This window comes from Brachyistius frenatus, unplaced genomic scaffold (genome assembly GCF_029030835.1).
Source record: "Brachyistius frenatus isolate BFR_SWC_R1_liver_20210118 unplaced genomic scaffold, ASM2903083v1 Contig_394, whole genome shotgun sequence".
In the NCBI taxonomy this organism is placed as follows: Eukaryota; Metazoa; Chordata; class Actinopteri; family Embiotocidae; genus Brachyistius; species Brachyistius frenatus.
This window is the reverse complement of record NW_027210993.1, coordinates 160,300-173,240: the sequence shown is the minus strand read 5'-3', so window position 1 is coordinate 173,240 and position 12,941 is coordinate 160,300. Positions and strand designations below refer to the sequence as shown.

General features: G+C 41.2%; 1 protein-coding gene across 1 annotated transcript in view; it reads right to left on the bottom strand.

The window, feature by feature from the left end:
* The window catches only part of doc2a (double C2-like domains, alpha), a 33,235-nt gene extending 23,928 nt beyond the window's left edge, over positions 1 to 9,307 (bottom strand). The window contains exons 1-2 of the mRNA XM_069724782.1: positions 8,834 to 9,307; positions 99 to 464 (exon numbers count right to left, since the gene is read on the bottom strand). Coding sequence (XP_069580883.1) covers positions 99 to 459 — 361 coding nt within the window. The 5' untranslated portion in view covers positions 460 to 464; positions 8,834 to 9,307. The remainder of the gene's footprint in view (positions 1 to 98; positions 465 to 8,833) is intronic.
* Between the last annotated feature and the right edge of the window lie 3,634 nt (positions 9,308 to 12,941).

Below are 12,941 nucleotides of genomic sequence, written 5' to 3'. Positions count from 1 at the left end.
AAGCCTCGTCACCTGCAGATGTGTACAGATGTACAGACACACACACACACAGACAGACACACAGACACAGACAGACACATGCCAACAGTGAGGCTCACTGCAGTCGTCACTGTCGGAGCTGTTGATCTCCACCGACGTGTCCATGCTGCTTGTCAGGGACAGAGACCCGCCCCCGCCCCTGACTCCGCCCCCTCCCGGCCTGCCGTGGGCCAGCAGCGGCGACAGGAGGTGAGACCCGCCCATCCCGGAGGCCACGGAACGGGGGCTGAGGGCCAGCGGCGAGGACGCGGGGTTCGGGGTCACGGCGGGGTTCGGGGAGACGGGGGTGGGGGAGGTGGGGGAGAGGCGGGGGAAGTAGGCAGAGATGGCTCGGATGGGTCTGATGGGGCCGGGGCAGACGTCTATGGCCATGTGTTCCTGGATGGAGATGGAGAGCTTCTTATCTCTCCGCACCGTCATAGAGTCTGAGCAAACAAACAAAAACAAACAAACAAACAAACACACAAACACACAAGATTACTGAACAAAACAATCTCAGAATCAAGTCATTTTCTGGCTGTAGCTTTTTAATCAAATAACATGAGCTTCATCAGCAGATGAAGAAAAAAGAATCAGTTCAGTTTAAATTGAGTTTTTGTAAAACTCAAGTTTTTTGTTTGAATTGTTATAAAGTTTAGTTTAACTTTAAACGTATTAGTTTGGGTTTATTTGTTCTGGTTAGTTTGTGTTTTTAGTTTCAATTGTGTTGAATTTTGCTTTAGAATATTTTAGTTTAGTTTGACTTTTGTTTAGGTTAACTTGAGATTAGTTTTGGTTAACTTTAGGTTAGTATGAATTAAATCTTTGTTTAATTTCTTTCTCTTTAGATCATTTTTTTTTTGTTTATTTTCACTTTGGTTTAGTTTGGACGAATTCAGTTTAACTTTAAGTTAACTATGATTAGTTTGAGTTATTTAAATTATTAGTTTTAATTGTGTTAACGCTCCACATTTTTGTTTTGTTTTGTTAAATTTTAGTTTAGCGTTCTTTAGTTTTATCCGTTCATCCATTATTGATATCAATTTCATCCTGTAGAGGGGCGGAGCCTATCCCAGTTGGCTTTGGGTGAAGGCGGTACACCTGGACAGGTCGTCAGTCCATCACAACACTTTAGTTTTACTTTAGTCTCATTTTTGATTTAGTTCATCTGTGGTTTGGTTTAGTTTAAATAAGATTAGTTACGTTTAGTGCAGGTTCATTTTAAATGAGTAAATTCAAGTTTATTTTTTTATTTAGGTTAACTGTAGTTTAAATGTAGTTTTGCTTTACTTGGAATTCAGTTTATTTTCAATTTTTTTTTGTTTAGTTTTATTTTGCTTTAGATTGGTTGAGTTTAATCTGGGTAAGTTTAGTTTTCTTCAAGAGTGTTGCCGTCAGCAAATATCTACATTGGGATTCATACCGCCTTGCTTTGAACCAAATAAGACAGTTGCATCCCATTCTTTATTCAGTAGAGAAATCAGAGTTGAAATGAATAAATTACAGTATTAGTCATACAAATTGGACTTTCCAGCAGAAATATTTTATTAAAGAAGATAAATATGAAAACTTGCTGAAGATCTGTTAACTGAAAAGAAAATGAATCCCAAAGAAAGAAACACCAGAACATATGAGAACCTATAATTGTGTTGTTTTCTTTGATTATCCTCGACTGTTTTTTTTACTCCTCTCAGTGTGTCATCGGTATAATTACACTTTAATTATAATTATACTGTTGGTTTGATTTAAAACCTCTTTAACCGTCTGCAGAGACTTCAGGATAATCTAAACACAAACAGAGCTGATTGAAATAACGTCAGATTTACTTATAGATAAGTCCTTGTTGGAAGATTTATCAAAGATGAACTCAAGTACAGCCCAAGTAGAAGCAAACAATGACGCTGATTGGATTTAACGCTGCGTAAACGGAGCAAAAGTTTTGTGTTGGAAAACAAAAACTTGTTTGTGTGGACGAAGCTTGGGCTTCTAAATTTGGTACCAAATTACAATACAATTTTTGCCGTGAAACTATCGAAGTCTGGCACCTTTACTGGCCTGATTAGGTGAAGACAAACAAGTGTTGAATCGCCAGCAAACAATTCAAGACTAATTCCACTTCTAGATCCCCATTATGGTTTTAATAAAAAAAAGCCTGAAGGATCATTACTCCAAAATAGACTTCAATATAATTCGACCCAATCTGAAGACAAACCGAGCTGAACACGTAGCTTCTATGAACGGCGGCTGGTTTCATGTTATTAATAACCGGGTTGTAGGACACGCCGGTCGTTGAAGCGGACCGCAGCTCTCCATCTGACAGTTTAACATTTTCCTCTTCTTCCTGTCAGAGCGTCTCTGCAATGTTTGGGATTCGTTACAGGAAAACGATGCAGCGCCAACTCCTACCGTTCGATTGCTCATCTTAATGGAAACGCAGCCTGGACGCCGGGCCGGCTGCAGGTGTCTGACAGTTTAATGAGGAGTGTTTGTGACACATGAAGATCCGATCATCGGGCTAAAACTTAATATTTCTCTTTCACGTTGGTTAACGGTCAGATTCAATGCATGAAAACGCAACGAGTACGACATGGACAAACACACTGTTCTGTGGTACAAAGTGTTCTTTTGTGATTTTAAACGTATAGTTTATCTGACTGGAGCATTCAGCACCTGACAGCTGGAAAAGGTGGAGGTTGGTTTTGCCATCATGTGAGATATCGATGTTTCTGGATCCCTCAAACGGAGCCTTGTGGGACTCCGCGTGTCCCGATTAAAACAAAGCAGTCTCTAGAACTTTTAGGGTAAATATATTATTTTCCTTCAGAAACGTATGTTGCGAAGATCAGTGAAATATTCTACAAGTAACTTCCTTTATTTACCATAGAAATTCATCTCCGTGGCTCATAATCGCATTTACGTGTAAAACGGGCCTGGCGCTGATCTTTCTTAAGTAAATATGCCGCTCAGTTTTCGTCGAGGAGCCTCAGTCTTCACACTCGATGTGACAGATGAGTCGGCATCCAGGAGGCTTTACAGGGAGGAACAGTGATAGTGTCAACTCCAGCAGCCGACTTTAAAAAGTATACAGGTCGAAGAATAAAAGCTGCAGCTCAGTGAGGTATCAGGGAATATAATTCCGGCAGCAAAAAAACAAAAAACAGCAAAGTTTTCAAAGAACTGGGAATTTGTTCCAGATATGTGGAGCATAAAAACACCGAATGCTGCCTCTGGGACTCCGGGGACTCCCGACAACAGACCGCCGGCCATAAAACATGCAGCTGCAACAACAATCCTCCGCCGGCTGCAGTCTCACTGGAATCAACCAGACAACAACACAGCAGCGAGCTCAACAGGCGTAATAAGCTCCATAAATCACTTCCTAATGTAGTCAAAGCACGCCGTGAAAACTCGACCTCCGAGTACACAGGCGTCACTACGGCGATCATTATTCCACTGAGCTCCGCTAATATCTCTTCGCCTCTGTTCACGCACATCAAACACGACAGGAAACACTTTGGATTTGAAGAACATCTGGAAACGCAGCAGCAGGGTTTTTACCCTCGGCGGAGGCCGAAGAGTTTCGGTATCCGTTTTAAGAGTAAAAGCAATTAAGTGCAAAGGAATCAAACACGAACAGGAGACTGTCCTGCTTTCCTCTGCAGCGCTTTAATGGCCCCGACTGGGGAATTGGCTCCTGATGGTCTCGTAATGATGTAGAAATTAGTCATTATTAGTTTCATTGTCTTTGTCTGATTTTCTCGAAACTCTGCTGAGATTTGCTTTACGTCCGGATAGAAACCCGTTAAATGAAGAGTAAATGTGGTATTTTGCTTGCGGGATGACCTTCGAAGGTCGCGCCTCAAAGTGTGTGAGATCGATTATGGGCACCAGGCGGACCGTTAAATAAATGAATTATAACTGATGGAGACGGACGCAAAGGTTAGCGGTAGCGGCGTGGCTCCGGATGGATGTCGGTCTGAGGGTCCGACCATGTTCTCCTGAGGATGAACCCCCGACATCACCGCCAACATTAAAATTGCATCAACATTTTTGAGAATGATGCAACAATCACAAAAAAAAACAATTCTGCAACATCCTGGAGGGACTGTGTAATTTTACTTTTAACTGTTTTTTTGGTTTTTTTTTTTTACTTTGTCTTCTCATACTTGTGAAGTTTTAAGGTTATTTTGCGAAAAATGTTCAAGCTCTTACAATTTTTACAGCAAAATAAGATGTCAAAAAGTCCGATTTTGCGCCAACGTTTCACTTTAATTAAGTACATTTTGGTTTTGTGGGGAAGTTTTGCTGCTTTGTTGTAGATTTGTTCACGTTCAGGAAGCTCAGACAGAGTTTTGAATGAGACAAGAACAAAATGATTTCTTTCCTAGGCTTGTGGAGTCTAATGTATTCACCAGCAACCGGGCTGAATGTAATTGATCTCGGCAGAGAGGAGCACCGGATTGTCTTTTTCAGTTAAAGTGGGATGCGGTAACGGGTTCGAGCCTCTCGTCGTGTCTGGTGGTAATCAACTCTCTCCAGCTCCACTGCAGGAGTCACATCAGGAACACGATCCAATATTTCATTCAGTGATCAAATTGTTGTGAAGAACCTGCCGCTGCAGATGAGAAACTGAAAGCTGACGAAGAGTCTGGTGGTGCCGGAGTGACTGAGAGGACTCCTCGTTACCGACTCCCTGCTGATTCGTCCTTCGGTGGTGAAGCCAGATGACGAATGAGATGTTCGAGGACGTGAAGACGTAGAACCAGCGGGAGAGACCGACTCTGAACGGGAGCTGTTTCACAGCATGTGTAACCATTTTCTCCATTAAACCCTCAGCAGGGCGTCCGTAAGGAGGCGGAGGCCCGTCGACGGTGCGAAGTGTGGATGGAGTGAAGAGGCGGATCAAAGACTGGACTCTTCTTCACTGGGTTTCACAAATCTTCAATTCCATTCTCCTATTTTCACATCGGCGACGTAAAGACCAACGTAAAGACCGACGTAAAGACCTCGTTACTCGTGTGGTTTCAAGTTTTTTTTTAATTTGCCATCCAAGAAGAAACCTGCTGTGTTTTTGCTGGGTTCTGATTGGCTGAAAGAAGCGCTGATCCGTGCACACTTGTACTTCTAAATCAAATTAACAGGACTGGAAATGCTGCAGTTATAATCGGCCACATATCGGCAGGTTAATGGTAACGATGTTTGTGGCGGTTTTTTTTGTTGTCGGAGGACTCAACATTTTTCACCAGATGTTGGTCTGAAAGTCTTAATTTCAATTCTGCTAATCGAAAAATCCAACCTGATATCAAGGCCAGTGTGTAATAGATTGTATATGAAAGTGGACAAAGTTTCCAGGTCTGAAAAGTAAAGCCAATGCAGAAGTACTGTAAAGTGTAATTACCACTGAGGGCCACCAGGGGCTGTCTCCAATAGACTCTCATTTAAAAAGCATCAATTTCTCTCATGAAATACAGTAAACAGTCTTATGTTTACATCTCAAGAAATGTGTGGTTCCGAAAATGTCAAATTTAAAAAAAAAATTGTTTTTTCTTTTAAACCTTTTTTCAACATCTCCTCGGCAACAGACCGACCGAATCGTCACAAAACTTCTAAAGACGTTTCCAATCTTACGTTGTTCAGTAAATTCTGATTCGTCGATCTGTTTTGACTTTACAAGCGAAACAATATCCATCAAAATGTCAGATATTTTGCCAATCGCATCGTCCGATTGGGCCAAAACGCAACACTCTTGGTCTTCACGACGCTCTGTGGACGAAGTTTAATTCAAATAGACGACTGAACAGTTACTGACTTTGTATTTCAGGAGAGAAGTTGAGGATTTTTGAACGGGAGTCTATTGGAGACAGAAGGGTTTTTGCACTAGCCCCTAGTGGCCCTCAGCGGCATTACACTTTTAAGGCTTCACTTTCACCTGGAGGCGACATCCACTTTTATTTCGCGTCTACGTACCACACTGCGTTTAAAATTGGAGTCATTTTGATTTAATTACAAGACATGAAGTCAGTTTTATGAGATTCAGAGTTATAATTATTAATTTGTTGTGATTTTATGTCACTGAGGAGCCTCACAGTCGTCCTGGTGAATAACAACGTGCGGGAGTCCGTCCCTGAAGTTGGACTCTTCCTGTTCATTATTCGTTATCTTTGCCGCCGCTGTGTGTGTGTGTGTGTGTTTGTGTGACTACGTGTGTGACCGCCTGTTTCATTCAGGCAGGAAGCGGCGTTTATCAGCGGAAACATTCTCCCACATGAAAAAGGAATCTGCGGCGCATGATGGATTCAGTCACGGTGGGTTTACGGGAGGAGGAGAGTGAAACTCAGCACATTATGTTAATGAAGACACATGAAATGCTTCTGTTTCCTCCTCGCCGACTCATCTCAACTGCCACTCGCTGCTGCAGCCCCCCTCCGCCCTCCTCCGCCCCCCTACCCTCCTCATCCCTCCTCCTCCTCCTCCTCCTCCCCACTGCAGGTATTCACCATCTGCATTAACAGTCCCCCACTCACCTGCCCTCCTCGGTGTGACAGCAGCAGGTGAGGAGCATTAAAAGATCACATCGTCACGACAGCAACTTATTGATTATTCCTGGCAGCGCTGCTGTTTACGCTGCTTTGGCATCACCACATGGATGCGGAACACAATCGATAAGATGATGGACTGCAGTTCAGAAGTCCCCTGAGAATCAGTGGGATTTTAGGATGACTTCATTTTCAGAACGATTCACTGATAGATGAGAGAACGTCTGATGGTTCGGAGTGAACATGAAGTGTTGATGGATCATTTAGCAAACTGAATTTTTACAATTCAATACAATAATTTTTCTTTTTGACTGCAGTATTTCAACACAAAATCAGGAAGTTCCCCGAATAAAACATTAAATGAGGAGAAGTGTGGAGGATTTTGTGGCATTTCAGCGGTCGCCATCTTGCTTCCTTGGAGCCAGGAGTGACCATATTTGGACGAGCTCGAGAACCCATGGACACTAGATTTCAGTTTGGTGAACACCTACAACAGGAACGCCATGTAAAAAGCACCTGTGCTCAGAGGATTGTGGGTAATGGAGTCTTTACCCCTCCCTGCCATAACGATAAGTTGAATTAATTAAATCTTTCCAGACCAACAGTTTCCATCCCGAAGATATTCTGTTTCTTAACACGGAGCCAGAAAACATTCAGATTAAGGAAGCTGGAATCAGAGAAATTAATTAAAACAATTCATTCAAAGTAAAAGTTCATTATTTTGACAAACTACTATAATACGTCGTCGTTATCACCTTTTCCACGACCATTATTCTGATTCTTTGCGTCTTGATTTTCCACATCATTATTTTGAATTATTTCTGTAATCTCTCAGCAGACTGACGCAGTGTTTCAGCTCAAGGTCGTCGTAACTATAATTAAATTCACTTCTTCTGCCAAAATTCTCCTCTCTGGGATCTGGAAATCTCCAGCCACCGAAAAGCACCACATTACAATTCATATCCACCAACAGCTGCATGCTAATCAATACGCAGAGCTGATCAAAGGAAATCAGTTTGGCAGAGAAACAGAGAAGAAAAGAAGCTGTTTTCTCAGCGGAGGAAAAAAAAAATTCAGTGAGCGAAATAACAGCAAACTTAACTAAAATAAGATACACGGAAACAAACGCTGCAGCCGACGGAGAGGCACACCAGGGAACACAATCGCTTCCGGACGTTAAGATGAATGTTAACATGATCTGCATTGGCTAGCTGCTTAGCCGTTAGCTCGTTAGCAGCAGTAGTTCACCGACTACTGACCGCCATTTTAAAACTTTACGGCAGAAATAAACATGTTTTCAGAAGAAATAAACACATTTACAGCCTGGTACAAAACATTTTCCTGCAGAACTCCATCAGGACATTTGGACCGAAATGTTTTTATTTATTTCACATTTTATAGACAAATGTAATGTTTAAGTTGAAATCTTTTCCTCCTACATGCTTCTACTAATCCTTCAGGGCTTCAGTTTTCTTTTTTGCCTAAAAGTTAAATAACAGGTGCTTTTTCAATGGGAGTCTATTGGAAACATTGAAGCCCCTTGTGGCCCTCAGCGGTATTACACTCTAAGGCAACTTTTCTACCTCTGCCAGGCAATACATTTCTTTTTTAAGTATTATAAGGTATTGTAACATTAAATGAGGCATTTACATTTTTTTTTCTTTTTTTCTTACTGTGTTGTATTTACTATAATCCAAATTTGTCCAGTTTAACCCGCAGACATGCATATACGTCCAGTAAAGATTTTGGTAATAAATACGCATCCATTTGGATTTCTGTTTATTAAATCATAAATAACATGGACAATCCAACAATGACATATTTACACCTCTCCTGCTGTTAGCAGACAGTTTTACAGCCACAACATCACATTATGTTCACTTGTCGGATGTTTCTGTGCAAAAAAAAAAGCTTCAAACATTCAAACGCAATAAATAAAATACATAAATACACATAAATAAAAGCATGTAAGAGCTACCATACAAGTACCTATTGTTTGTTTTGATCACTTAAAATTCAAATCTGAAATGTAATTATTAAATACAGTTTGAACTGTAATTAAATGTCCAATAAAGTGCAATAAAATATAAAATAAAGTCATTTAAATCTACTTTCCAGCCCTCACGTGACCACATAGACATAAAAAGAGAGAGCAGAGAGAGAGGGAGAGGCAGAGACTGAAATCTCACCCAAAAAAAAAAAGAAATTGAGAAGTGAAAATTCTGCAGCGACATGAGGCGAGAAAAACGGAGGAGAAAAATAAAAAGCATTGTTCTTACCTCTGATTGTGTGAGTGGAGGAGATTCCTACACAAACAAGTGGATGTCAGTGCAGGAGGGGTCCACACTAACAGGTGGTGAGAGAGGCAGCCAGCAGCCGAGGGAAGAGAGGGGGGGTGGAGGAGGAGGAGGAGGAAGAGAGAGAGATCTCCTTCTGATGGATTTGGACTTTTAACTCTTTGTGTCTCCACTCCGTTTAATATCCTCTCGCTGAGCTTCACATTCATCTGAAACGTCAACAGCCATGAAGCTCTTCCTTTAATCACACTACACATGTATTAGATTAACTCCTCCAGCAGCACCTTCTCCTCCTCCTCCTCTCTCCGGGCTGCAGAACAATGTTCCAGCAGCAGCATCTGTCCCTCTCTCTGTATAATTTGTGCTTAATGACTCCTAATGATACATGTGTGCATCCAACACAGACACCCACGCCGCACTCCTTCACTGCTTCACTCCTCCACAACAGGAAAAGGGAGGAGATGCTGCGGCCTCCTCCTCCTCCTCCTCTCTTTATCTCTGCACCTCCTCTTCCTCTCAGACAGATAGGTGTCTCTGGGGTTGTTAAAATAAAATTAAAAAAAAAAAAAAAATCCCTCCATCCTTCCTCCTCCTCCTCTTTCTCCTCTGCAGCTCATCCACCCACACTCTATCTCTGCCCATCCATGCATGCCAAATGGTGGGGGTGAACCCTGAGATTAGTTTTCATTTTTCATCCACACCTCCTCCTCTTCCTCCTCCTCGGATCTTCAGCATAACATGAAAACAAAATAAAACCCTGCAGGCCAGTTCAGGAGGAAGCTGAGTGATATCAACACTGCTGATTTTTAATGTGCAGCTCAGATGCAACAACCTGACTGTGGAGCAGGAGGAGGAAGAAGAGGAGGATGAGGAGGAGGAGCACCCAGCATGTCCAGCGTCTCCGTTTTTAGTCGTAGCTGCTGTTCCAGGAGTTTAACAAAGAGTTTGACAGAGCAGTTCAGTTCTGTTTATTTAAATAACTTCTTTTTTTTTATATAGCTGCAGCTTCTGGAAGATGTTTCATTGATGAGGAAATGAAAAGAAAGATTCAGAGGTGGAAAGGAACCAAAACGCCCAACAGTATGTGATGGAAAAAAACACAAGTTCAAATCACTGCAACAAACTCCCGGAGCCGGCACAAAGAACGCGAAGGTGACTAAACGCGTAATAAATAAAAACTAAAGAAAGTTCAACTAAAACGCAAAGAAAATAAACTAAGACAGAACAAAACAGTCACGAAACTTACTGGGTTCCAAAAACACGCAGGAACAGACGAGCAAACGAAACGACGACCTGATAAAGAAGGAAGGGAATCACAGACTAAACGCAGCAGGGAGAGGAGGACACCGAGGGACAAGGTGAAACTAATCAGGGCGGGGGAGACGACCAATCAAAGGGCAGGAAGTGAAGTGGACCAAGACTCAGGACTACAAAGTAAAACAGGAAACACAAAACCCAGACGATGACATCATGTTTGCGTAAATGTGGATTTTATTTGCACGTTAATAAAATAAATTAAAGATTGGTTAATGCAGTTTTCTGTGAAGCTGTTTGTATAATACATTTTTCAATTAAATGTATTTAAATAACATCATCCCAGCTCGAATACTTTGTTCTGAAAAAGTGTTCTAGTTATGTTCATTTCTTTATTCCTAGAATCTTCTTCTTAAAGGTAGAATAAAATGTTTTCAAACATTCTAAAATATTTTTAAAAATATATATTGTCACACATTGTCATAATTCTTATGTTTCTAGTTGCAAGTTTTTTTTTTTTATCCTTGTTTCCAGAAAGTTTATATTTGTAAAAGTGTTATTGTTTCACATCCGTTGTCTTCATTTTAAAGTGTCTTTTTTTTCTCGTTTGTCACCACTTTTTGTGTCTTTACCGACTTTTAGAAACGTTCACAGCCGCTCACCGTTCAGTTATTCAACCATGAACGTGAAACAACAACAGTTTCCGTCCACCAAATCCTTCCTCTGAGAGTAAAAGAAGGACAAGAACGAGGTGGTTTCACTGGAGAACAGTTAAATGATTAATTGCCCGTTGACGGACAACAGTTCAGTGAAGAGACTCGTCCTGATTGGCTTCTCTCTCCTGCAGATCTTCCTCACAAGCAACCATTATTATTATTACAATTATTATCGATGATAATGAGTGAGTTAATTTAAAATATTAATTGCCGGCTCCGTCCTCGGCCTCGGAGATACGAGGTGGTGCGGAGACGCTCATGTTTTATGCAGAGTGAGAGTTATTAACACCGGTGGCCCCGAAGAATTGAGACAATAAACACTCGCTCTCATTTCATTTGCATGAAAAACCCTGAGACCAACTCAGATGGAGGACTCCTGCGTTGTTACTGTAAAAGATCTCCGCCGTGTTTCTCTACATGTGGACGCAACAGATTCCCTCTGATCCCGTTTTTAGAGCTGGAACTTCCTGCAGTGTGTCGTCCACTCATTCATCCATCCATCATTCATCCATCATCCATTCATTCATTCACCCATCCATCATTCATGCATCATCCATCCATCATCCATTCATTCATCCATCATCCATTCATCCATCATTCATCCATCATCCATTATCCATCCATTCATTCATTCATTCATTCATCCATCCATCATCCATCATCATCCATCATCCATTAATCATCCATCCATCATCCATCCATCATCCATCATCTATCCATCATCCATCCATTCATTCATTCATTCATCCATCCATCATCCATCATCCATTCATCATCCATCCATCATCCGTCATCCATTCATCATCCATCCATCATCCATCATCCATCCATCGTCCATCATCTATCCATCATCCATCCATTCATTCATTCATCCATCATCCATTCATTCATTCATTCATCCATCGACTCATCCATCATCCATCCACCCATCAATTATTGACATTAAAATAACAAAAACAATAATCTGAATTTCATCGTCTCTCCGGTTTCCTTCTCGAATTCCGTCAGGTCTGTTTGTCACTTTTTAAAGGCTTAAATGAACACGTTTAATGTTCCCATCTCCTCGGTGACGGCAGATTAAAAGTGTCCAAGAGAGTCCCGTTATTGTTTCATAAATCTCATAAACCCTCTGCTGGCATCCGAGTGACAGACGTGATGACTCAAAGTCGGAGAGGATCTGGTGAGTGTGTGTGGCTACAGTCGAACCAAATGTTGACTTATTTCTGGAGTTGAAAGGTCAGTGTGTTGGTCGTACGGAGAGAACTGTGACGTTTACCAGTAAACAGGTAACAAAGAGCTGGAGTTCATCTGCAGGATTTCCAAACAGATTTACTTTGTTTTTACAGAAAACATTTCATTTATTCAGATTCAGATTTTAATCAAGCAGAAATAAACTCATTAGTTTTACAAATCTGAAGACAGGCTTCGATAATCAGCTTCAGTGTGCGTCTTTATTTTATCGATTTGGTTGTTGGATGGAGATTTCGCGTCTTTTTGTGTTTGATTTTAGATCCATTTGTGTTCATTTTCCATCTCTCTTGTTGGTTGGCGTCTCTTTTTTTGTTGATTTGTGTTTCTCTCGTCATTTTGTGGCTCGTCGTGTCTGATGCGTGTCTCTTTGTACTCGAGTTTTTTTGTGGTTAATTTTTGGATCTATTTATGTTATTTTTACATGTAATTTTTTCGTGTCCTTTCTGAGTTTATTTGTCGTTGTTTTGTGTTGATTCTGTTTTTTGTGATATGTTTGCATCTCTTTATTGTAGTTCTGCATTGATTTGTGTTTATTTTCTGTCTCTCTTTGGTCACTTTTTGTCTCTGGTGGTTTTGTGTTGGTTTTATTCCCTTGTTGTCCTCTCATGTCTCTTTTTGCTGCGGTTTTGTTTTGTTGTGGATGTTTTTGTGTGTCTTTATGGTCTGTTCGTCTCGGCTGTGTGTCCTGAGTATCCGAATGGCGACAGAACGAGAGGACAAAAAAGGTTTTTGAGGAAGTTCTTTGAAGAATAGAAAGACTGGAATCTGATGGATGAAGTCGGCAAGCGAACAAGCGGACGGCGGAGAAGAGATTGTGGTCAAAGAGGTGGAAAAAAACAGATGGAGTGCTTTGAAAGCACACTGACAGA